The sequence below is a fragment of the Anser cygnoides genome, chromosome Z (assembly GCF_040182565.1).
Source record: "Anser cygnoides isolate HZ-2024a breed goose chromosome Z, Taihu_goose_T2T_genome, whole genome shotgun sequence".
Lineage (NCBI taxonomy): Eukaryota > Metazoa > Chordata > Aves > Anseriformes > Anatidae > Anser > Anser cygnoides.
Genome location: NC_089912.1, coordinates 84,057,218 through 84,082,120, shown reverse-complemented (window position 1 = coordinate 84,082,120; position 24,903 = coordinate 84,057,218). Strand labels below are relative to the sequence as shown.

At 40.1% G+C, this 24,903-nt stretch overlaps 1 protein-coding gene across 14 annotated transcripts in view; it reads left to right on the top strand.

The window, feature by feature from the left end:
* The first annotated feature begins 5,157 nt into the window (after positions 1-5,157).
* ERMP1 (endoplasmic reticulum metallopeptidase 1) overlaps positions 5,158-24,903 on the top strand; it is a 49,394-nt gene continuing 29,648 nt past the window's right edge. For 5 of the 14 annotated variants that reach the window (XM_066987661.1, XM_066987664.1, XM_066987662.1 and 2 more), the window contains exons 1-14: positions 5,159-5,559; positions 5,805-6,106; positions 9,862-9,989; positions 10,334-10,439; positions 11,327-11,473; positions 12,988-13,080; positions 16,354-16,566; positions 17,498-17,718; positions 20,367-20,541; positions 20,770-20,960; positions 21,566-21,718; positions 22,288-22,490; positions 23,228-23,343; positions 23,832-23,995. In XM_066987661.1, the coding sequence (XP_066843762.1) occupies positions 5,243-5,559; positions 5,805-6,106; positions 9,862-9,989; positions 10,334-10,439; positions 11,327-11,473; positions 12,988-13,080; positions 16,354-16,566; positions 17,498-17,718; positions 20,367-20,541; positions 20,770-20,960; positions 21,566-21,718; positions 22,288-22,490; positions 23,228-23,343; positions 23,832-23,995 (2,529 nt within the window). In that variant the 5' untranslated portion in view covers positions 5,159-5,242. Of the gene's footprint in view, positions 5,560-5,804; positions 6,107-9,861; positions 9,990-10,333; positions 10,440-11,326; positions 11,474-12,987; positions 13,081-16,353; positions 16,567-17,497; positions 17,719-20,366; positions 20,542-20,769; positions 20,961-21,565; positions 21,719-22,287; positions 22,491-23,227; positions 23,344-23,831; positions 23,996-24,903 lie in introns of all 14 variants that reach the window. The other 9 variants (XM_066987672.1, XM_066987671.1, XM_066987669.1 and 6 more) reach the window with 4 other exon arrangements.

Sequence of the window (24,903 nt, the reverse complement as noted above, 5' to 3'; positions counted from 1 at the left end):
TGTCTGGGAAAGATTTTTACACGGATTCAGCTGAGACCACAAACATCAAGGGATACAGGCTCATCTTCTTAAACTACACTGCCATACTCAACGCCATCTATGGACTAGATGTGGAGCTGTGTGATACAGTGAGACAATAAAGACTAAGAAGAAGAAATGCAGACTTCCTTGATGCCATGAAGTGTGCCTCTGAAGAAGACTTCTTAAAGTGAAGAACATCTGAGTTCAAAAATTTACCAGCAGTTCTGGCTAACTGGGGAGGTCCCAGTTGACCGGAGGTTAGCAAATGTGACTCCAGTCTACAAGAAGGGCAGGAAGGAGGATCCAAGGAATTACAGGCCTGTCTTCCCTGACCTTGGCACCAGGGAAGGTTATGGAGCAGATCATCTCGAGTGCCATCACACAGCACACACAAGATAACTGAGTGGTATGAAATTTCCAGCATGGGCATGAAGGGCAGGTCCTCCCTGACTAACCTGATCTCCTTCTATGATAAGGTGATTGCCTCAGTAGGTGAGGGAAAGGCGGTGGTTGTTGTCTACCTGGATCTTAGTGAAGTGTTTGACACTGGTTCCCATGGCATTCTCCTGGAGAAACTGGCTGCTCATGGCTTGGACAGGTGTACAGTTCGCTGGGTGAAGAACTGGCTGGATGGCTGGGCTCAAAGAGTGGTTGCAGATGGAGTTCAGCCCTAGACTGATGGGCTGAGTCCAGTCACACAGCATTCAACAGAGCCCAGTGCCAGGTCCTGCACTTGGGTCACAACCCCATGCAGTGGTACAGGCTGGGGGAAGAGTGGCTGGGAAGTTGCCCAGCAGAAGAGGACCTGGAGGTGCTGGTTGACAGCTGGCTGAACATGAGCCAGCAGGGTGCCCAGGTGGCCAAGAAGGCCAATGGCATCCTGGCCTGCATCAGAAATGATGTGGCCAGCAGGACTAGGGAAGGGATTGTCCCCTTGTATGTGGCACTGGTGAGACCGCACCTTGAATATTGCATTCAGACTGGGGCTCCTCACAAGAGGGACATTGAGTTGTTTGAGTGGGTGCAAAGGAGAGCAACAAAGCTGGTGAAGGGACTAAAGAACAAGACATGTGAGGATCAGCTGAGGAAACGGGGGTTGTCTAGTCTGGAGAAGAGGCTGAGGGGAGACCTCATTTCTCTCTACAGCTACCTGAATGGTGCTTGTGGTATAGAGGGTGTTAGTTGCTTTTCTCAGGTAAGAAGTGGTAGGATGAAAGTAAATGGTCTCAGGTTGTGCCACTGGAGGTTTAGACTGGACTTTAGGAAGAATTTCTTCACAGAGATGGAGGTCAATCTTTGGAATGGGCTGCCCAGGGCAGTGGTGGAGTCCCCATCCCTGAAGGTATTTAAGAGATGTGTGGATGTGGTGCTTAGGGACATGGTTTAGTGATGGGACATGGTAGATCAGGTTGGCAGTTGGACCTGATGATCTGGAAGGTCTTTTCCAACCTAGGTAATTCTATGATTCTATAATTCAATACAGGCTACACAGGACTGCCCTGTACTATCACTAATGTAGATTTTTACAATATTATTTCTGGTTTCAAGACTAGGATAGGTACAGAAGAAGACCACTTATCAATTGAGTGCAATGCTAAATGTTTAATGAGTTTCCCAGATGAGCATTTTCAAGATTACAGTACACAGACACAGAGGCAGGCCATAGTTTAGGGATGGGGATTGAACAGCAGGAGGTAATGACCAAAAAACTCGAAGCCATGGTAGAAAATTGATCCCATATGAGCTTCCAGCTACAGCACTGTGGCTATATGAGTAATGTAACTAATGGATGTATATGATCAAAAAGAGGATAGATCCAATGCCTGAGGTGTGGTGGAGGAGAGAAGAGCTAGCTCTATCATATGTGGGCAGAGACACTGTGTGAGATCAGCAGTGGTCCAACGCTGGCTGCAGCACAGGGAAGTAAGATTTTTCCAAACCCACAGCTCTCACTGGGAAGGGCTGACATCATAGTCCTTGTAAACTCGGGATGTTAGATCTAGTTTCTCCTCTCTGTGGGATTCCCTGCTTCCTGCTGAGTTCCATTTTCACTCAAATCTGATCTGGGGGATCCTGTCTGTCAAGCCATGTAACACTGAGTGGCTGACTGGGATATGCTGCTGTGACAGAAGTAGATTCCCAAGCCAGCTGGACAGAATCAACATTTTGACACCATGACCGTGTGCCCATGTTAAAGCAAACAAACAGCTCTGCCTGCCTGCAGAATGATGATTTTACCTTTATATTTGACACAGGTGCAGGTGCTGGAATATCACTTCTACTCTTGGTTCATCAATGCAGGAAAGTTAATGAAAAATTGAAAATAGCCAGACAACACTTAGGAGGATGGAAGAACTGCAAAGGTAACAGATTGAAGAGAAGTGTAGAAGGACACTTCATTGTGATGTGCTAATACATACACATACATACAAGATCAAAAATCTTGTAACAAAGGGATTTTCAATTTATCAGTCAAACATCCAATGGATGGAAAATTGAAGCTAAGAGATTAGTGATACAAATAAGTCACACTTTAATGAGGAGGATGTCTGATTATGGGAACAATTTACCAATTATTTGATGTATGGTTCATCATTGCTTATTTTTAGTCAATACTAAATGCTTTTCTGAGGACAGTGTTCTCGATCTCTTTTCCCTAAATAGGTGATTATGGCCTTAACCTATAAAACATTTGCATTTGTATTTATTTGTTCAGAAGAAAAAGTAATCCTGCTACTGTCTAACTTGGTTTTGCAAGTTAGAAAACAAAGCAGGCTCTAAGTCCCTGCAGATGAGATACTGGGTTTTTAATTTTTCTGCTTGTAAGCAGAAAAAAAAAATCTGCCTTTTTAGCTTATAAGTCATGCCCAGTGAACAAGGGATTTCCCTCTGTTTTGAGGTGAGAAAATGAAGCAGTGTCATTTACAAGAACTAGGTTAAGCATCAGTCTTCTTGACATAAAATCAAACTGAATATATGCTGAATCATTCGTTTGGAAATTAAATCCAATTATCTTAAATCGGTCATTCCAGACTAACAGAGCAATGACAGGCACTATATTTGTTGATGTATTTGACTCCGACGCTTCATTCATGTCAAAACGTGTATGCACTATACTTCCAGCTTAATTCATATTGCACACTGCCCTCCCAAATGCTGTGCTCAGAACAGATCATAAAAGGGCTGTCACCACTCCAACTATCAGAAGACTTTCCAATCTAAATGATAAAATTACTTCTGAATTTTGCATTGATGGAGCATTAAAAAATGTTATGTATCTGGGGAGTGTGACTGTCACTAAAGTCGGTAGAGTCCGGCCTGCTTCTTAACTGAGGGTTCTCAATACCCAGATGTTGCCCAAACAATGAAAGAAAAAATGACCACTGGGGAAAGAACGAAGTTCTTTTACAGCTCTAATCCTGAAATATACATAGAAACAAAATAAATGAATAATGCTTAGCTGCTGTTTTCTCACAGTGTGCATTACCCCTGAAATAAAGAATGCAGAGCCTGTTCTAACACAGTCAAATTGAGATTCAGCAACAGTTGTTCCTGGAGAAGAACAGTCCCTGCATAAAGCTGCCTAGGTGAGTTTTTCAGGACTGGTGGCCCCCCCGTGCTTTAGCACTGATGGTATTTTACATGAAATGAAAATACAAGATGAAAGTCCATACTTAATTCCTTGTCTGATTTCTCTAAACAGATTTAGGACTTACTTAAGAATTTCAAATGAGAAGTGCAGATCTACACTGAATACCTGGCCACATCTTTCTTTAACATCACATCTTTTTCCTTATATTAGTATCTTATCATCATGCAGGTTATTAAGATGACATTTTCAAAGGGCAGCTTGAATATTTGTGTTGCAAGCATTTCCCTGGACTGATTACACATTTGCGTGCTTGAGAAAACATTTACATTGGAACTTTTCAGAGTAGAGCTGTTTCTAGTGTAAAATCTTCTTCTGAGAGCCAAGTTTGGGCGTTTGTTTTTCCTCATCACGTCTAGTTGTGAAGAGAGAGGTAGCAAGATAAGTGAAAAAAATGAAGCAGGAAGAAAAACTGAACAAAAAAACTGAACAAAACAGAAATCAAACCTCTCGGCCCAGAACTATATTACTGGGTCTCAAATGTAGTAACAATCTAGGGTTGTAAGCAATATCCTTGTCCTTGATGAATTTGCAATGAAGCGAAGGAGAAAGCTCAGTAAACCAGAATATGGAAATTTACAAAAGCACCTGAAGACAGCAAAGAGCATAGTCATCACATTTTAACGCACCACTCCTTCAGACTTTTTTTTTTTTTTTGTCCCGAAGGGTATCACTACTGCTAGGAAGCTCCCTCCACGCAGCAGCGAGGAGGCAGCGCAGAAGACGGCAATGCTCAGAGTTTATCCGTACACCCAAACAGCCGTGCTCTGCTTCCTGAGCGCACCACACGGCACAAGAGACACATCTTTCCCTTTAGTGCCAGCCAGGTGAGGGGCTACGAGGTTATGACTGAAAAAAACGGCCATCCGCCCGCTGTTTCACGGCTCGGAGCGGGGCACGGCGGACCGCTCCCCACAGGTGCTCATCCCTCGGCGTTTCACGGAAAACCTGACAGAAGACCGTGCCATTTCACCCCGGGCTCCGAGCAGTGCGGTGCCAGGGCCACAGCATGCAGTCAGTTAGTAACACACTGAGGGACAACGCGACGCGCAGCAAGGCTTCGTGGCGCCGCCCCTCACCGGTTCGTGAGGGGACCGAGCCCGCGCGTGTGGGGACCGAGCCTCCCCTCGCGTCCCGGTTTTACCGTCGCTGTTCTTAATGTTGTTATTGTTCTTAGTGTTTTTATTGTTCTCAATGATTTTATTGATTTAATTTTTTTTTTAATGCTTTTAATGCAAGACTTCCACAGCTCCGCCTCCACCCCCGCCTGGGACAGCCGGCCCCACCGCTACGGGACGGACACCACCTCAGAAGCCGGTGCCGGGGCGAGCAGCTCGGCGACCGCCCACCGCCGCCGACATAACGGCCCCAGCGGCCCGCCCCCTGCCGGGAGCCTCCGCTCCTCCCCGCGGAGGGTGGGCGCCGCGCGCTCCGCCCCCCACGTGAGTCCCTCCCGGCCCGCGGCTCCGTGTCCCGGCCGCCCTCCCCCGGCGCCGGTCGGGGCGGGCGTTGGGGTGCCGCCGCGCTTTTTGACCCTCGGCCTCTCCCGTACCGCAGCGAGCGCGCGGGGCCATGGAGCGGAGCGCGGCGGCGGCGGTGCGGCGGCTCCGTGCGGCCGGCGGGGAGCGCGATCGCGACCGGGAGCGCGATCGCGACCGGCGCCCTCCGGCACCGCCGCGAGAGGCCGGCGGCGACGGCGCCGCCGCCCCGCCGGGGAAGACTCGGGACGGGTCGCGGCGGCGGCCGCAGGCGCTGTCGGAGCGGCGGGCGGCGGCGCTGGTGCTGCTGTACCTGCTGGCGCTGCGGGGCCTGGCGCACGTCGCGCACCGGCACCTGCTGAGCCGCCCGCCCCGCGGCGGGCACCCGCACTTCAGCGCGCACCGCGCCAGGTACCGGCCGGGACACCCCCGGGGCCGGGGCACCCCCGGGGCCGGGACACCCTCGGGGCCGGGCCAGGGGTTCTTGTTTCTCTGTGGGTCCACGCTGTGGAGGCGTAGTTGGGCGTAATTGGCATCTTTAGCCCTTTCTGCTTGTTGCGAGCCTTGAAGATGTACAAAAATGTTTAAAGTTTTAGGTAAGCTGTGCACTAAGTATCAAATGCGTTGGCTCTGAATGTGTAATTTCTCTCTTACAGGGGATATCTCGACAACATAACAGCGATTGGGCCCAGGACTGTTGGAAGTCCAGAGAATGAAGTTCTTGCAGTTAACTACCTCCTAGAACAAATTAGGGCAATAGAAACTGAAAGCACAGATGCTCACAAGATAACGGTAGACGTACAGAGACCGACAGGCTCCTTCAGCATTGACTTTTTAGGAGGCTTTACTAGTTACTATGCAAACATAACCAATGTGGTAGTGAAGCTGGAACCCCGAAACGGAGCTGAGCATGCAGTCTTATCCAATTGTCACTTTGATTCCGTACCGAATACCCCAGGTAGGTCCACATGCTCCTTTTCCATTCCTCTGTGTTACGTGAGCCACTGAGCTTGGCTCAGTGTTGTCTTATACCAAGTGCTGTCATAGCCACATGCTAGGACACTCTGTGTGTCAATTACTCTGTGCTTGATTTCAGTAAAATTCAGTATTTAGAATGGCAGGTTGGTCCTGTTAAGTCAGCATGTTTCAGGTTTTAACTCTTGTTTTCTGGTAGGCTTCAAATTGCAGATGTTATGTTTGGATTTCTAGGAAGTTCGGTTAAATCTACCTTTTTTTGTAGTTCATTTTCTAGGCCTGTGCTCCTGCTGCCTGTTGTTCAGGTCTTTCCGTACTTCTGTACTGATTAAACCTGGCTTTCCTTTAATAGGATACTTTGTGCTGAGGACAGTTCCGACCCCCACTAACCAATCTATTATATTCTCCTTTTTCCTGTGTCAGCTGGTATCACACTTATCTCAGATTTTTATTTTTGTACCCTTATGCTATACATTTTCTGCATTCAAAGCTTCTGACTAAAAAATCACTGCAGTGGTCAAAAGTTAAGTTGATATGTATGCTTCTCACTGCTACTTTCATTGTTGTGTGTTTTCTCGTTCTTGTCCTACTGCATTTTTATAAATCTAATCATGGTAAATAATTATTGCAACATGGGTGTAAACAGCTTGGTAAATACATGGTTTAACATTGCCAGGAAGGTATGGAACTGGAAACCACACAAAAACATTTGTTGTAACTCATAGCCACAGGTATATGCCAATTATTGCAGCTGAAAAATATGTATAGGTTTCAGTCACTGACAGTGCTGTTTTTACTTATGATTTTTCATTTACAGCCTGCACTGCATTTTTATTTTGGAAGGCAAACTTTCTGGTCTTTAGCACACAAAAGTAATCACTATTAAGGAGAAAACTTGAGAATTAATGAGTTGAGTGTTAGAGAAACAACATTTGCTATACTCTTTGTGCCTTTTTTCTGTTAACAAGTAGTATACAGGACTTCTCTTTCTCCTCCGGTCATGTTTAGGCAAGATGGAGTTCCAATTAAGTATAACAACTGTGTGATTGTTACACATTCACTGTGATTCAGGAACTGTATTGGTGGTAATTACTGCACTTACGGTCTAAATATGACTACCTAGACTTAAAGAATACTTCACAAGTGTAATGTAATGATGAATGAAAACTGTTTTCAGATTGATGCCTTGTATAAGTGGCATGTCTGTTTCTTTGGGTTGTTGCACAGGGTTATGTATCCATCAATTACTTTCATTCAGGCAATGAAATATTTCAGTAGTCTTGCACAGAAATGCCAGAATATTAGTGATTTGTATAGTATTGGGTTGTACAGAATATGTGGAGGAGATAGAAAACAACCTGTGTGCTTGCCCTCAACCAAAAGCAGCCCCTTACCACAGCAGTGAGGAAATGCTCTTTCATTTTCCTTCAGTAAAACTTTTATATAGTATAAGCAAGAACCTTTTGTTTTCTATTTATATTTTGTTTTCTATTCTCCTGTATTTCTATAAGTTCTTTGCTTACAGCTTTTTTTTTTTAATTACTAAATATGTGTAGTTTAACCAGAATCAGTATGACTCATTGATACTTCAATGAGTAGTATACATGACAAATCAGATAGAAATAGATAATCTGATGTTGATGCTTATAGATGTGCTTTCCTGGCATGATTAATGGCCAATGAGCCCAATTGTGTGCTGATGGAATAGATATCAAGTCTGTATAAAATTTTTTGTTTCCTTTGGGTGTTAGTATTCACACCCTTACATTAGTTTGGGCGTTAGTATTCACAAACTTATCCCCCAATTGTTTTAAAGTGTTACCAAGTATTTTGGTATTCAGACATTTAAATTATCTTTGTTACCTTGAACTGATGTTCCTGTGTACTTGTTTCTTGGCAAGCAAGGCAAATACTTTTCACTTCTGCTAATAGTACAGCACAGTGCAGTATTAGGGAAACAGTTTAAACAACAAACAAAAAAAAGGAGTAAAGATAGCTCAGTAAACTATCTGAGCTTCAATGTTAGAAAGCTTTTGTCTCTTTTTAGCTAAAGAAGCATGTGAGGAAAAAAGCTTGTGAAGGAAACATGTAAGCTATAAGCTCCTAACACATTTCTCTTGTTCTGATAGGCTATCTAAATGGAAATTAGTACTATTTGATTCTTCTCTAATAAACCTGGAGGTGGAAACACCCTTGCAAGTATTGGTATAGATGTAGCTTGTGGCATGGGTTTTTTGTATTACTGATATTTTCCATAAAATCTGTTTTAAGTATGACTATGGAGCTGCTTCAGTCTGATGTAAGCGTGTGTGTGTATTTTGAAACCAGTAAGTCCTTTACTTTTCCCAGCTTCACAGTAAGGTAGACAAGTGATTACTTTTCAGTAAGGCTTATCACTTCCTTGTTGAGTTCTCATCACAGTACCAAGTTAGATAAAGAAGAACTTGGTGAGGCTAAGAGTAGGCTACGGATAAACTTTGGGAGTAATATAATGAGGGGTTTAAATCCAACATTTTTTTGGAGCTTTTTGGAAAGCCTTTGGCAGAATGAAGTATTCTGAGAACTAGATTAAAGAACAGTGTATTGGAAACATTTTCTTTGTGTACGTGTTTGTTTATTCTAAAGTACATATATATAATAGACTAAGGCTGAAATTTTGACTGAGGTTTGTGTTTATATCAGGAATACTCACTTGTTTTTTGGAAGGGGCAAATGTCTTTCTCCAGGTTATGAGCTCCAGAAAAGCTACTTTTTTATATATACCTTAAACAGTTTCAGCAGCTAATGAGCCTTCCTAATATCATGCTGGAACGTACTGTGGCAAATAATGCTGAACAAACTGTAGTCATCATCTCAGTGCAAACTGGCGTTACGTATGCAGCCCAGGCCAACAGGAATGATGTTAAAGTTCTCTGTTTGCTCCCAAGTTTGATTGGTTGGAGTGGGGTAGGGGTATGCTATGGCTTGCACCAGAGTGAGGGAAATGGGGCAAGGGAGACCTAGGCTAAAAGATGGATACTTAATCACAATGAAAAACTGGTGGGCGGTGTGTTGGGGGAGGTGTGAGGAACTGGGTGCAAGTCTAGGGTAGTGTTGGATGAGGAATGTGAACAAACCACTGAGGTCAAAGCAAAAAAGGTCTTTCTACAAAGAAACCAGAAAGGTGGCAGACAGCATCCGATCATGAAACTACTGCATTGCAATGTATACTTTCACTTTAAGAATGTTTTAAAGGTGTGAATTCTGATATATGCTTTAATTTGCGATCTTCTCCTTACGTTACTTGGAGGATTTGTCCAGTTACTGAACTGCATTGTAGCAGCGTAGAATTCCTTTGTGTGAGTAGTGTGGGAATGTTCAATTTTTGTAACTGGAGTATGCTGTAAGTGAAAGTTATGTCCTTGTTTATTCATACTGATCTTAAGCAAAGTGATCATTATCTATTTTTCTGTTTAGCACTTAGCCTAGTTTTTGTGAAGAGTAGTACTGAATTTGATACCCTGTACATCACTTGTTCATCTTTTGAACATTAGTTTTCTTTCCACATTGCTTCTACCTAGCATAAGCACCAGGTACAGGCTGTAGCAGAAAATATGCTAAAGTTTGACGTAATCATGCCATGGTTAGATTAAATGATTGAGAGGACACAAAGCTTTTTTTTTTTTTTTTCCTCCTCAGGTGTTAGTTGCAATTCTGTGCATTTGTTGTAAACCATGCTGTTCTGCTGGTTGTTTTTAGGTGCCAGTGATGATGCTGTTAGCTGCTCAGTGATGCTTGAAATACTTTATACTCTCTCAAAATCATCAGAACCCTTGCAGCATGCTGTCATATTCCTGTTTAATGGAGCAGAAGAAAATATTTTGCAGGTAAGAATATACCAGAATTATAAAATGTGTGTCAAAGCTGTTAATTAAGACTCTGTCAAAAGAAAGAGTAACTGCAGGTATGGCATTTATTTAATCTGTTGCTGTATTAGTTAAATGCCAGTGTTAACATTCTGAGAAAAATATATTTTCTATAAAAGGGAAAAATAGATTAAGACTGTTTTCTATGTTAATTTAATTAGAATACTTTGATGTTCTGTTTTGTTTGTGTTGTGAGTGATCTGGCTGCCTTGTCTAACCTTGATTTATAATCATACATGATGGAAAATAACTCTTAGATTGGTATGGAAAAGATTTGACCTGTATTTTCTTTGTTTCTCGTCAAGGCTAGTCACGGCTTCATTACACAACATGAGTGGGCCAAGTCAATTAGAGCTTTTATTAACCTGGAGGCAGCAGGTGTAGGAGGAAAAGAACTTGTTTTTCAAACAGGTAGGAGCACGTATTGTGTCCAGTTTCTACACTGTGATAATTTGATCATGAGCAACGTAGACTTGAAAGAGTATTGAAAGTCGCTCTCAAACAAAAGATAGAACTGCTATGCCTCTTTATCAACCCTCCGTAGCAAGTAAGTTGCTCTGCATCTTTACATGCATGTAGGGTAAAGCACTGCAGCAGAAGTTCCCTTGTAGATGGGAAACCTGTGTAGAACAGAACTAAGGAAGTTTTATTTCTCTCCTACATCAAGGTAATAAGGAAAAAACATTTCTTTATCTCTTACATACTCATACTTTCATATGCTTTTTTTTTTAATTTTCACATGGCTCTTCCAAAATCTTTGCAGAGAGATGTTGGCAGTAGAACTCCATTTGCTGCTTGGAGAGCAGCAAAACTTACCACATACACTGCTGTTAAACTTCTGCTCCATCCTAGTTGGACTGCAGACTTCCTTCTACTAGTGCGGCTGCTTAATTTTTTACTTGCATTGAATGCTTTGATGGAGAGACTGTTCAGTAAAGAATTTTTATCTATGATGAAGAATGTTGTGTTTAATTGGATTTATCATCCAATTTTGATGATAAACTGGAAATTCTGCTAAAGGCTGTGGTTTCTGCTTGGTCTTCGGTAGATGGTGTATCTACCTTGCCACTGAACACTCAAAGCATTAATGTTTTTCCCCTCAAAGTGTGACTGATTATCTCAAGTATGCGAGTGCTTCAACTGACACAAATGAACTTAGTACACCTTGTGGGGCAACAGCATTACAACTCTAGTGAGTTCCTATGTGGTTTTTTTGTTGTTATTGTTGTTACAATAAAGTTATTGTAATTGAAGTTCAAAAAATAATTGTTCTGAGCTTTCTGCTCATCTTTTATTAGGACCTGAAAATCCTTGGTTGGTACAGGCATATGTATTTGCAGCCAAACATCCTTTTGCCTCTGTAGTGGCACAGGAAATCTTTCAGAGTGGTATTATCCCAGCAGATACAGACTTCCGGATCTACAGGGACTTTGGTAATGTTCCAGGTATGTTATCAGAAGGCATGTCTATTTACCTGAGTATATAACAAGTAGACTGTTCTGTTGTTCACTACTGTTCTGTTGTTCACTATGTAAAGGTCCTCAAATTTGGTTTGGGTTGTAGTCTGGGAGCAAACTTTCCTGTCTTTTTCCTAAGGCAATAGCCTTCAGCTTTCCTGTGTCATGTAGTTTTTAAGAATGTTTTCGGAGACTGCTGTTTTCCAGAAAGAAACTACATGGTAGAAAATTAGTCTAAAAATTAGGGAAATGCTCCAGGAAATAGCAGTACACTTAAATACTTTGTTTTTAAACACTTTAGTAATGGTGCTAATAACTTGCTTGCAGGAATTAAATAACTAATGAAAAAAAATCTAATGAATAAACCAAAAGCAGCTTGTTTAAGACAGTGACTTAGTAAGTAATGCATTTTCATTATTTGGGGGGGAAGGAGGGAGTGGAAGGCCAGGGGATAATTAAGCACAAGACAGTGAAGGAAAGTTTTTTGGTTTTGCGGTGTGGTTTATAGAGTCTTATTCATTCTGCAGAGAATTGCCAGTGGAAAAAATGTGGAACACAAAATGATACCTGAACAAACGTAATTCAAAAAGAAAGTAAATGTCTGTTCCTCACTATCTGGCATGAGTTGCCATTGGAGTTACTTCCAAGAAAAGTGATCGTTCTGAACTGGTTCTCAGAGAAAAACTTATTCTAAACTGTTCTGAAGTACATTTGTAGCCTGAAAATAAAATAGCTAATTTTCTACAATTTGTTCTGTTACTTGTTTGGAATTGTACCTGGATCATAAATGGTAAATGAATTCTCACTAACCTTGTCTTTTTCTAAACTCACAAAAATAATTGAGCTAGAAAAGTAATTTGTAACACTTTATCCACTGGCAGAATTGAGGTGTGATTTGTTAAACCAGTGCAAAATCTTGAGGAGTCAGATTGCTGACAGGAGTTTTTTGCATATGCAACTGAGTGTGTGCGTGCTTTGGATGTGCTGAATATATATATACTTTTTTATCTTTACAAATTATTTGGTCATCTGTAGAGCTTTCGGACTGGCCATCTGAAAAGCTGTTTACAAATCCATAGTAAAAAGAATACACCTGGCATTTTGAGAAAGTGTTCCACAGTACTGCTTTTTATTGTTTTTCACAGTGGATCCCTACTGATGTTTTAATAGTAAATATTTGGAAAACAAACATGTTGTTTCTTCTGAAGCTGACATGACTAAGAATTTCCATGTGTTTCTCCAGTAAAGAGATGTAAATTTGAGTACGGATGTCATGTAATCAATAAATTAGTAAGCACACATTTTTAATTTGCCTTTTTTTAAAAGTAGGTGGAATTCTGGTTAGTCCTGCTTCCATAAAGCGGACTGTTTTGTTCATTTATGAGGAAAGTACATGTGTTACAAAGTAGACCAGTATTTACGTGAAATTTATCTTGAGTGTTTCACATTTGCTTTGTGTTTTTAGGTTTACATAATTTCTCATGCTTTTCCTCTTTCTGTAGGAATAGACCTGGCTTTTATTGAAAATGGCTATATTTATCATACAAAATATGACACATCAGACAGAATTTTAACAGATTCCATTCAGAGAGCAGGTTGGTATTTCTAAGATTTCAATAACTTACTTGTTTCAATGACTCACTTGTTACTTTCAAGAATTCAGTAATAGTTACTAAGTCTTAAAAAAGGACTACATAGTTTTGTCTTCATTTTGATGTATGGCTACCATCAATAAATTTATAATGTTAAGAACTGCTTGACCATCTTGGTAAGAACAATGTTAACTGAACTCATGCCTTTAAAATACATAGGGAATATGTTTGAGGAGCTCTGAAAAGTAAACTTTACCACCATCCAATGATGTTGATTTGAGAGTAATTGTGGAATCTAATTAAGGTTATAATCTAGCCATTTGTGTAATTTACATTCATTGATACCTGCTTGTTCAGCATTTGACATTCCTTTTCTCTTGGTAATTCCCCTTATTGATTAATGTTCGTCATGAGAGGCTTATGGTTAAGTAAATAGCATAGAGATCAACTTGCCAGTAGAGATTTTTCTTTCAGAATAAGTCTCAATTGACCTAACATGGCAGTATGCTGACTGGATTGTTGGCAAATAACATTCATTTTCTACTAACAGATTGGATGTGTAACAGGTTATTTCACAGATTTCAGTAAAGAAAATTACAGTAAGACTCTACCTAAGTAAGTTTCTCAGAAAAACTAACACAATCCTAAGCAGCTCCAGGTTTTTGACCACTGTCTTCTTTAAGCTAATAGAAGTCCACTTAGTGGTCCAGCATCAGTAAGAGCTTTAAATGCTTATTTGCACCAACACAGCTGTAAGACAAAAAATAACACTTTCCTCAAAATTCCTGTTGGAAAGCGGATTTTACTGCTCATAGTGGTTAGGTAGACCATTTCTTGGTAAATATTTCACAGTTTTAAAAAAAAAAAGACAAACAACAACAAAAAAAACCAAACGTGGTTTGGGCTGTATTATGAGAGACAGAAAGGTGGTTCGTACCTGTACAAAAGAAAACAACTTCCTTGTTTACTTACATTACTGTCATCAAGGGAAAGGAAGGCAGGTAATTCATAATGAAACATGGAGTCAACTACTGGGGGCAGGGACAAGAGGAAGAAGGTAAACAGAAAATTAAACTCCTCTCCTGGTGAGGCCTGAAGTCTACTGCTTATGGGCTGAAAGAGACATTGTCCGAGCAGCCAGGGATCAAGATAGGAAAGCCAAAGCCCTTTTGGAATTAAATTTGTCCAGGGACATCAAGGGCAACAACAAAGGCTTCTGTGGGTACATCGCTGGTAAGACTAGGGAAATTGTGGGTCCTCTCTGGAAGGAAAAGGGAGACCTGGTTACCCGGGATAAGGAGAAGGCTGAGGTACTCAATGACTTTTTTGGCTCAGTCTTCACTGGCAAGAGTGAAGACACATAGCCTTGGGCCCCAGAAAGCGAAGGCAGGGACTGTAAGAATGATGAACCACCTGCTGTAGGAGATCAGGTTCAAGACCATCTAAGGAACCTGAAGGTGCACAAGTCCATGGGACCTGATGAGGTGCATCCATGTGTCCTGAGGGAACCGTCTGATGTAGTTGCTAAGTCGCTATCCATCATACTTGAGAAGCCATGGCATTCTGGTGGTGCTCTCACTGACTGGAAGAGGGGAAACATAACCCCCATTTTTAAAAAGGGTAAAGAGGAACACATGGGGAACTACAGGCCAGTCAGTCTCACCTCTGTACCTGGCAAGATCATGGAGATGATCCTTCTTCAAAAAAATATGCTATGGCATGTGGTAAACAAGGGTGTGACTGTTGATAGCCAACATGGCTTCACTAAGGGCAGATTGTGCCTGATAAATCTGGTGGCCTTCTCCAGTAGGGTTATAGCACTGGTGGATAGGGTAAGAGCAACTGACGTCATCTGCCTGGATTTGTGCAAAGCACTGGACACTGTCCCACATAATATCCTTGTTTCTGTATTGGACAAACATGGTTTTTATGGATGGACCAATTGGTGGGTAAGGAGTTGGCTGGATGGTCACACTCAAAGAGTTGTGGTCAATGGCTCAGTGCCCAGGTGGAGATCAGTAATGAGCGGTGTTCCTCAGGGGTCAGTACTGGGACTGGCACTATTTAACATCTTTGTTGGTGACATGGACAGTGGGATCGAGTGCACCCTCAGCAGGTTTGCTGATGACACCAAGCTGTGTTGTGCAGTTGACACACTGGAGGGAAGGGATGCCATCCAGAGGGACCTGGACAGGCCTGAGAGGTGGGCCTGTGCGAACCTCATGAGGTTCAACAAGGCCAAGTGCAAGGGCCCGCATCTGGGCTGGGGTAACTCTAAGCACAAATACAGGTTGGGCACAGGATGAATTGAGAGCATCCCTGAGGAGAAGGGCCTGGGGTGTTGGCTGATGAGAAGCTCAACATGAGCTGGCCATGTGCACTGGCAGCCCAGAAATCCAACCGTATGCTGGGCTGCATCAAAACCGTGGCCAGCAGGTCGATGGAGACGATTCTCCCCCTCTGTTCTGCTCTTTTGGCACCCCACCTGGAGTCCTGCATTCAGCTCTGAGGCCCCCAGCACAAGAAGGACATGGATGTATTAGAACAAGTCCAGGGGAGGGCCATGAAGATGATCAGAGGGCTGGAGCACCTCTCCTGTGAAGACAGGTTGAGGGAGCTGGGGTTGTTCAGCCTGGAGAAGAGAAGGCTCGAGGGAGACCTTACAGTGGCCTTCCAGTACCTAAAAGGGGCATACAGGAAAGCTGGGGAGGGACTCTTTGTCAGGGAATACAGTGACTGTACAAGGAGTAATGGTTTTAAACCAAAAGAGGGCGGATTTAGATTAGATATTAAGAAGAAATTGTTTACTGTGAGGGTGGTGGGGCACTGGACAGGTTGCCCAGAGAAGACGTGGATGCCTCATCCCCAGAAGTGTTCAAGGCCAGGGTAGACGGGGCTTTAAGCAACCTGGTCTGGTGGGAGGTGTCCCTGCCCATGGAGAGGGGTTGGAATGAGATGATTCCTAAGGTCCCTTCCATTCCAAACCATTTTATGATTCTCTGATTCGGAAGATCCGCTTCCTCCCTTCATTGATGCAGTATTTACATATATGAAGCTTTCCAAGTATACTTACTTTAGGGACAGCTGTGTAGATTACCTCATGAAAATGCTGTGCAGTTCTTACGATCAAATAGATATTCAGAATAATCAGTTGCATGTTCATTTTTCATGTTAAGGATGTTTCAATACAATTTTGTTTTTAAGTACATAGAAGAATGCTATGTGCTAATTCATCAACCCTGGTATAGTTATGTTGTGTATCTGCTTTTTTAACAGGTGACAATATTCTAGCTGTCCTAAAATACCTAGCAACATCAGATAAGCTGGCTAAATCTTTTGAGTATAGACATGGAAATGTTGTATTTTTTGATGTACTTGGCTTATTTGTCCTGGCTTATCCTGCTCGTGTTGGCACCATCATGAACTACATAATAGCAGCAATTGCTTTTCTTTACTTAAGCAAAAAAGTATTACAGCCCAAAACCAGAGGTAAGTCTAGTATTTTGTTTTGTTTTTGTTTTTAAGAAATCAATCACATTATTATTTAATAACAATTAGTAGATCAAGAAGTACTCAGGAGATGATGGCAAATGATCTCCATAGGTCCGTTCCAACCATAACCTTCTGTGATAGTTCTCTGATGTGATAAACTTAAGGAATAAATTTCAGGTGTGCAGGAATTGTTTTTTAAGAGATTAAAATTCTGTTGTGAATATTTATGATGATGGAATTACAGGCCTAGATGTCTAGCATTTATGAATTACAACTATGTCTTTTATCCTTTCTTGAAGATTTAAACTAAATCTTTTAAAGATTTGAATATGGAAAAAAAAAGTTTACCTACCATCTGTATAAACTCTTTGTTCTATTAATACGGGTAGGGCTTCAGAAACGTGGTTCTTGAACTCCTGGCCATAGGCAGGAGCAAATAACAAAACAAACAGGAAAAATTGTATCAATACTTAATAAAGGGTGTAAAAACTTAAATCCTCTAGTTACACATTTTCATTTGAAGCATAGGAACATACCTTAAAATAAAATAAAAAATCCAGAAAACATTTTTAGAGTACGAAAAAGTTACAAGAAAAGCAACTCTGACATTTGTTGAGACTTTCTAGATTGTAGTCTCTTCACTGATTCCTTAGACAAATTTTTATTATCAGGAATATGATAACCTAGGAAATAGACTAGTTCTCTGGGAATTAATCCTGTAGTGAGGAAGACTGAAAAGGACTTACAAGGGGAGTAGGCTAAGTGATACAAAGACCATTCTGTAAAGAAATCTGCAGAGTGCACTTCTCATCCAGACTTCATTTGGTCATTACAGCCATTATACAGAGGGTGGTTTTAATATTGATGATAATATGCAGAAGAATAGATATGACTGTTGAATTAAACTTTTTTTTTTTCATCTTCACAGCTATTAATAACCTGAAGAAATTCTTTACTGCATTTGGCTTAATACTATTAAGTTGGATCTCCACACTAGTAACTGTGCTTATTGTGGCAGTGTTCATCTCTCTCATTGGACGGTCTCTTTCTTGGTATACCCATTTCTATGTTTCTGTGTTTCTGTATGGCACTGCAGCTGTAGCTAAACTCATCCTTGTGCATACTCTAGCCAAGAAGTTTTACTACAAGGTAAGCCTAACTTCATTGCCAGTTTTGAGGGGTGGTGAGTGTAGTGTTTAATCTCATTTAAACATTAAGATTAAGATTAACTTAAACATTAACTTAAACATTAAGATTACTGCTGTGTTAAATGAGAGTTAACAGCCCCTTGATTTAAGTCTTTGGCCTTGGTAATGATTTGTAGCAATTGCTTTTTGGGGCTGGGGGTGACAGACGAGCTTTGTAGAAGACAATGTAAGGTATTGTTTCTTTCCTTCTTTTCACCCTCCCTTTCTCCTATCGCTTCATTGATAAGAGATCAAAGTAACAGCTGGATAATTGAGTTTTTTGGTATCTTCCAATGTTCTTGATACTTACAGAATCCACATCTGTTCTTTGAATCTGAACAGATGCTTGTTTCTGAATGTACATGTATAACTGAATGTCCCTCAGTTTGTTTATTTTGGTACTTTTAATGAATGTTTGAATATTTTTGTTCTTTATTTCATCTAATGTGCCATGTAAACTTTTATCATGAAACCTGGGATACCTGCTCTGTGTTGTATTCTACCCTGTTATTGTGCACGTTTGTTTGGTAGGGCCATTAGTATTCATTGCCTTCTAAGCAAAATTTTTTCAGATTGTTCATGTGAAAGCTTTTTTCTTACAATCATCAGAATCTCTCATTCTGTAATACCTTTTTGTAATGCAATAATTTGTGCTGTGTACAGCTTTCTAAATGAAGCTTATGTAAAAATTTGAGTTTTCAGCCTGCCATCTATGGTTATTCTGTATGATTATTCTGATATTTGTTACTTGTTTTGACCACAACTGGACCTGAAAGAGAACTCTTTATGTTCCACATTCTTTTCTGCCGTAGATAAAGGTCCTTTAGGCCCCTACAAAGTTTGATTTAGGTTTTGTTATGTTACCTTTTCATTGCTCACATTTGTCATAATTACTGCATATCTATCTTTTTTGTGCAAAATTCTTCTGTGTGGACTAACCAACACAATGTAACTTGCATACTAATGTCATAATTATAGTTCATAATAATCCCAAATGCCTAGATGATGGTTAAATTGTTTTGTATTTCTGTTGTGCCTTGAGGTATCTGGCAGATGGTGCTCTTAAAAGGTGGAAGTCAACTGCTTGAGCCTGTTTTAGATTTACAGGTTTTAGACATTATGGTGTTTAGTCATTCAGCTTACCATTACTTATCCTTCTCAGCCGTTTGTACAAGCCTACGGTGGTGGAATTTAGGAAACCGAAGTTGTCAGTCAAATTCAACTTCATCCAAGTACTTAAGTTTAAAAACTTACTGATGTTTTGCTTGACTGGTGTACATTCTGAGTGTATCCATCATTTCTTCATCTGGAAGTTGATTGTTTGTTTTGTGGAGGGGATATTGTGTATGAATACTTAAAAATAATAAAGCTAGTGACTTTTTATTGAAAAGATGAAACATAAAATAGATGGGACATTACCTTATTCTAGTCTTTTGGAATAGAGGTTCATACTGACAGGAGAGCTTACTTTACCTAATCATTCAGCTGTTTCAGGTGCTGTATCTAGTTCTTACCTGCTGATTGTCTGAAGAACAGATCAGATGACTAGATACCATGCATCTCTTAATTTTCTTGGCGCGCTATAACTTGCAGTATTCCCCACTTTATGCTGCCTCAGTAATTTACATTGTCCCTAAGAAGTGTTGCATAAAAATTTTGGAAGCTAATCTGTTACTTGGCTATTACAGGCAATGCCTAGGTGTTGATGAAGCAGCATGTTTTCTGTTACTGGCTCAAGAACTTGTGACGTAATAGCTTTTTGTTTTGAAATATGTTTGGTAACCCAAAAGTTTCTTATCCCTACTGCCCAACTTTTTTCACAGCCCAAAACTCAACTAAGTGCTTTCTGATAGCTGTTATAGCTGTTCAGGGAGGCAGTCCTTCTTGCTGTTAACAGCATTCACGATTAAAAATCTTGTACTGCAAACAGTGCAACACTACATTTAACTAAAAAAAAAAAAAAAAAAACAAACACATTTTTAAGGGTAAGCGTTTTTTTTTTTTAAACTTATCTGGTATTAACTCAACCATGCATGTCCTCTTCAAAACAAATAATGTGTTAAAAGAGCAGAATTCTGAAGTGACAGCTGTGGTGTGACATAAAAAAGCACCAGTGTAGTATTTATCCAGTAATAACAGTACTTGCTTAAGTAGTAGTATATTAACAGCTGCTATTCAAAAGCAGTTCAGAATTTCAGGAGGTATATGTAATTCTTTTCACACATAAGTACATAACTTGTTGATATGCTTCACAAATACCAGTGCTTTTTATAAAAAGACCTTACTGCATATGTACCTGAAACATTAGCCTGCCATCTTCTTGGTATTGTAATTTGTACTCCACTCCTACTCTGTCCATCCCATGCCATGTAATCTCTTTTTCAAACTAAGTCAGAGCAGACGGTTAAGAAAAGGAAAACACCTGCAAATGAAAACTGTCATGAGTAACTCTAAATGGCAGAGAGAATCGTGAGATGGTAAATGTTAAAATTGCTTTGTCCACGTCGAACAATTACATACAAGAAATCGGAATTTTTGTGTGTGTTCTTATGAAACGTGATACACAAAATATTTCTGCTCGGCAATAATTGATTCCCTTTTTTGTTACAGAATATGAATGACCTGAACCTGGGAGATGTGTTTTTTGATGCCTCATTGCTGATTTGGACTATAGCATTGGCTGTGATTACTCAGATGGGCCTTTGTTCAGCATTCATTTGTACATTGTGGGTGGCATTTCCATTACTCACTAAACTGATGATCCATAAGGAATTCAGACAAAAAGGTATGAGTTTGTCGGGGGAGGTAATTGCAGTGTTTGGAGCAGAAAACCTGTTAATTTCTCTTGTAGGAGTAGTTTCGCAGTGGTTTTGGAACAGTTATATTGGCATCGGCTATGTAAAATGGGGTCCTTTTTCCCTATCCATCTCAGGGGTGAGGACCAGTATTGTACATTGGGCCTTGCAGCAGTGTTTGGATATATTATTAATGCTATGTGTTTTATGTCTTGTAGGTGCCACAATTAAGTTTGTTGTCATGTACATGCTGGGAATGTTTGTTCCCTATCTATATATGCTGTATCTTAGTTGGACTATATTTGAAATGTTTACCCCTATCATGGGACGAAGTGGTTCAGAAATTCCACCAGATGTAGTGTTGGCAGGATTTATTGTGGCCATCACTATGATTCTGTCATCTTATTTTGTAAGTAGAATTTTTAAACGTTGTTTAAAACTTCTAAGCTTTCTCTAGAGTTGAAAAAAAAAGTTTTTTCCATACTGCTGTTTGAAATTAATGTTATTGTACAATATCTCAAGTGTTAATAACAGGAAATTCTAGGAAATATGAAGGATCCCATGTTTTATGTTAGAGAGAAGTAATTAAAGCAGGGATTACAAAAATTTATCTGCTCAGTAGTGATGTAGTAATAATTGCTGTAAAATACAAAAAATTGGTGATGGCATTTGAACAGGTATCCATTTTAGGTGAAGTGTGGTATGTGGCTGAATGAAAAAATGTACTACATTTCCAAAGAAGAAAAAAATGCGATTTTTTTATGCTGCCCTTGCTGCAAAGTTTTTAGGACTTTTTTTGGCAGATGTTTTTTAAAAATTAATTTTTTGAAAGTTTTGGAAAGTAGTCACTTTTTTTTTCCGTTTGGTTTTAAATATTGAGATTGTGAAGTTTTCCTGTGTCATGTAGCATTTGTAATATACCTTCAATTTCATAAGTGAATTTTAGAGTTACACATGTGTCTTTCGTTTCTCAGTCTTGTAGTTTTATAACTGGACTGTCTCTTTGTTCTCTAGATTAACTTCATTTACCTTGTCAAAAGTACAAAAATGACGCTAGTAAGTTCAACTGCTGTGTTTGTAGTCACTCTGATTCTCGTTTGCAGTGGAATCTTCTTTCCTTACAGTTCTGATATGGCTAATCCAAAGCCTAAGCGAGTCTTTCTCCAGGTAAGAAGAGTCTTGCATGTCTAATTAACTCTGTGCTGCATGCAAGAGGGTTCTTTAGTTGTTTGGTTTTCTTTGTTTTGTTTCTTGCTCGTTGTTACTGTTTTTAAAAAACTTAAGCCCTTAAGTAGTCAATTCTCCATTGCTTGCTTGATTTAAATTCTAACATTTTTTTCTGGATTTGAAAGAATTGCTGTTGTTCCCCGTGTTTAATTTGTGTGTTTAGTTTTCTCAGAAGAATAGGTATTTTTAGGTGTATTTAAGTATGAGAGTATTCAGTTGTATTTAAGTATGAGCAGCGATCGTTACAGAAGTGAATGCAATGGGAGATATCTAAATATTTACAGGCGCAGACATCTTTTCAATTTATATGTTTTTATGGTGTTCTGTTTAATCTGTGTAATTGTATTCATAAATGTTTACATCTATGTTGAGTGCATACTGAGAATGCATTAGACATCAAGGGTTGATATGGTGGATATCTCAGAATTACGTCTGACTTGTAAACTGCACAGGAATAGAGGTTCCTTAGCATCTTTCTGTGTATCTTCTTTTTCTACTTCTACTTCCAGCACACAAGCAGAAGATTTCATGATCTAGATGGAAACCTGGTTAAAAGTGACTCTGGTATATGGATTAATGGATTTGATTATAATGGAATATCTCACATAACTCCCCATGTACCTGAAATCAATGACACCATTAGAACTCCGTGTGAGGAGTGGGCTCCTTTTTGTGGCCTGCCTTGGATACTACCAGTGCATTTCATGTTCCGGTTGGTGCTTAATTTGAGCATTTGCTACAAAGCCCATTGATTATGCAGTTTATGCAATCTTACTTGCATAAGGGACAAAAATAAGGCTAATATTGGCCCAAAAGTAAATTATCCTTCCCCTTCAGCAGATGCTTGTGAACTTCTGTGTAGGTATAGTGTCATCTGCCACAATCTATGAGAGAGGTTGCTGGGTGTGCTGGAGGACTTCTGGATGTTGATGTGTGGGAAAACAGATGTTGGCACCAGTGGAGAAAAAAGTGAGGGGGAGCTTCTAAAGGGCACTTCATAGTAGGAGTACATGTGTTTCTTCCCTTCTTCCTTCCACCTCACCCCAGCTGATAACAGAGGAAATCTAGAGTAGCTAGTTTCCCCAGAAGAAAACTAGCTGCCGTGCCTAATTCTCATACTTCAGGAGTCTTGTGAACAGAAATGTAGAGTTTTATATTTTTTACTTCTTAGTTATTTTTTTACTTATTGTTTTGTAAAGTAAGGCAGATCAAGGTAACGGATAAAAACACCGGTGACTTGTTCTGTTACTGTGTCCTTTAAATATTTGACTGGCTGCAAGCTGTTAATTTTTAACTGCTTTCTGCTACCATAAATAGCTTTTGAGTATTTTATTTATTAACAATGCAGTCAGCTAAGCTATACAAAAACTTATTCTTCTCATATTTTAGTACCTCTGGTTGTTGCATTGAGATAAAGTTATAATCTTATTTATTTATTTATTTAAACAGGAAAAACTGGTATCTTCCTGCTCCAGAAATTTTTCCAAGAAGTCCCATTCACTTCAAAGTTCTGGCCAAAGAGCTAATGCCCTGGAACTCTGTGAGGTTAAGCTTTGAAGTATCTGGTGAGTGACTGAAGCTTCTATTTTGTGATTTATTTTCATGCCCATAATAGATCAGGTTTTAACTCCAGTACTGCAGGTTACAGTGCCATTCCTAAGATGGTGAGCTTTGTGTGATTGGCATGAATTAATTCAGTTTCATAACACACTAGAAGCTTTGGGTGTTGTGTTGCAGTTGTTATTTGGGGGACTGATATCTTGTCTATTTTAAGTAAGCTTTGATCATTTTTAGCAAGTCCCTTCTTAAGGTTCATTTTATACCTCTGTCCATTCGTTACATCATCATCTAATTGGTCTCAATACTTAGAAATAATTGAAGCTTCTCTAGAGAAGACAGTATAGCTCTATCTTGTTTTGGAAGATATGGGTAGTAATACATAGGTTACGTGTTACTATTCAGGGAAATATGTTATTGGAATGAAAGGAAGCAGGGCAAACGTTTTTTCCCCTTTCAGCTGTTCATACATCTTGATACGTTTCCCTGTCTACAGGTCCAAGTCACATGTCACTGTATATTCGGCCACACGAAGGGTCAGCTCTGTCCACCTGGTCTCTTGGAGACGGAACGCCAGTTGCTAGCATAGGAGGAGACTACTTTGTATTTTACTCCCATGGGCTGCACGCTACGCCATGGAACTTCTGGATAGAGCTTACAGTAAGTATGCTGCTGTTGGAAATGTGGTGACCCCTTGGTCTTCTAATTTGTCCCTCTACTTTATGTATCAGCTCACACATACTTTGATGCTTTGTCTTCTAACTTGCCATTAAGTCAAAAGGAGAACGTTTTCCTTGTTTACACAGGCTTAGGCCTTAAGCTTGGATTTCTCTCATTTGAACTCATAGTTCTTGAAGTTTTGTCTTTATTGCTGTTATTTCACAGATCTTTTTCCTGTTGTAAACAGTTTCCATGTCGTATACTTTGTCAGGGGGAAATTACAGGGAGTCCTTGGTGGGAAAGTTACCCGTCTTGATGCTGAAGAAAATCATAAAAATTTTGTCTTCTGTACTTTACTTCTGTTTGGAAGCAAGGCTTCCAGCATTCCGGTTCCAGTGGGATTTACGATCCCTCGTTCCCACTGTTAAATTGCCAGTGAAGATTTTTTTTTTGCAGATCTGTGAGTTACTATCATGGTTTTAACAATGAGGCTTATTATAGGTTTAATTTTGAGGAAATATTACCAGAACCTGTGGAAGTTCTGAAAGTTTGTTGTTCCTTCCTAGGTCATACATTATAAACACGTAACCAGATAATCCTTATGAGGGTACTTGGTAAGGGCAGACAGGAATCTACAGCATAACAAGTTTTGCAAGATCGATAAGAACAAAGCCTAGGCATAAAAGGCTTTTCATTCTAAGGGTAAACAGTAGAAAGATCAGTAAAAATACCATGTTAGTGTCCATGTCTTGATTTATATGTTAGCAAAACATATAAATACAAATGTTGAATTTAGAACATGCAAGTTTAACATGTCATAGGCCCTGCGATGTAAATACCTAGTTGCGATTTCCATTTAAATTTAACTTCTCATGATACTGACACACTATCATGATAGGAAGATAGGA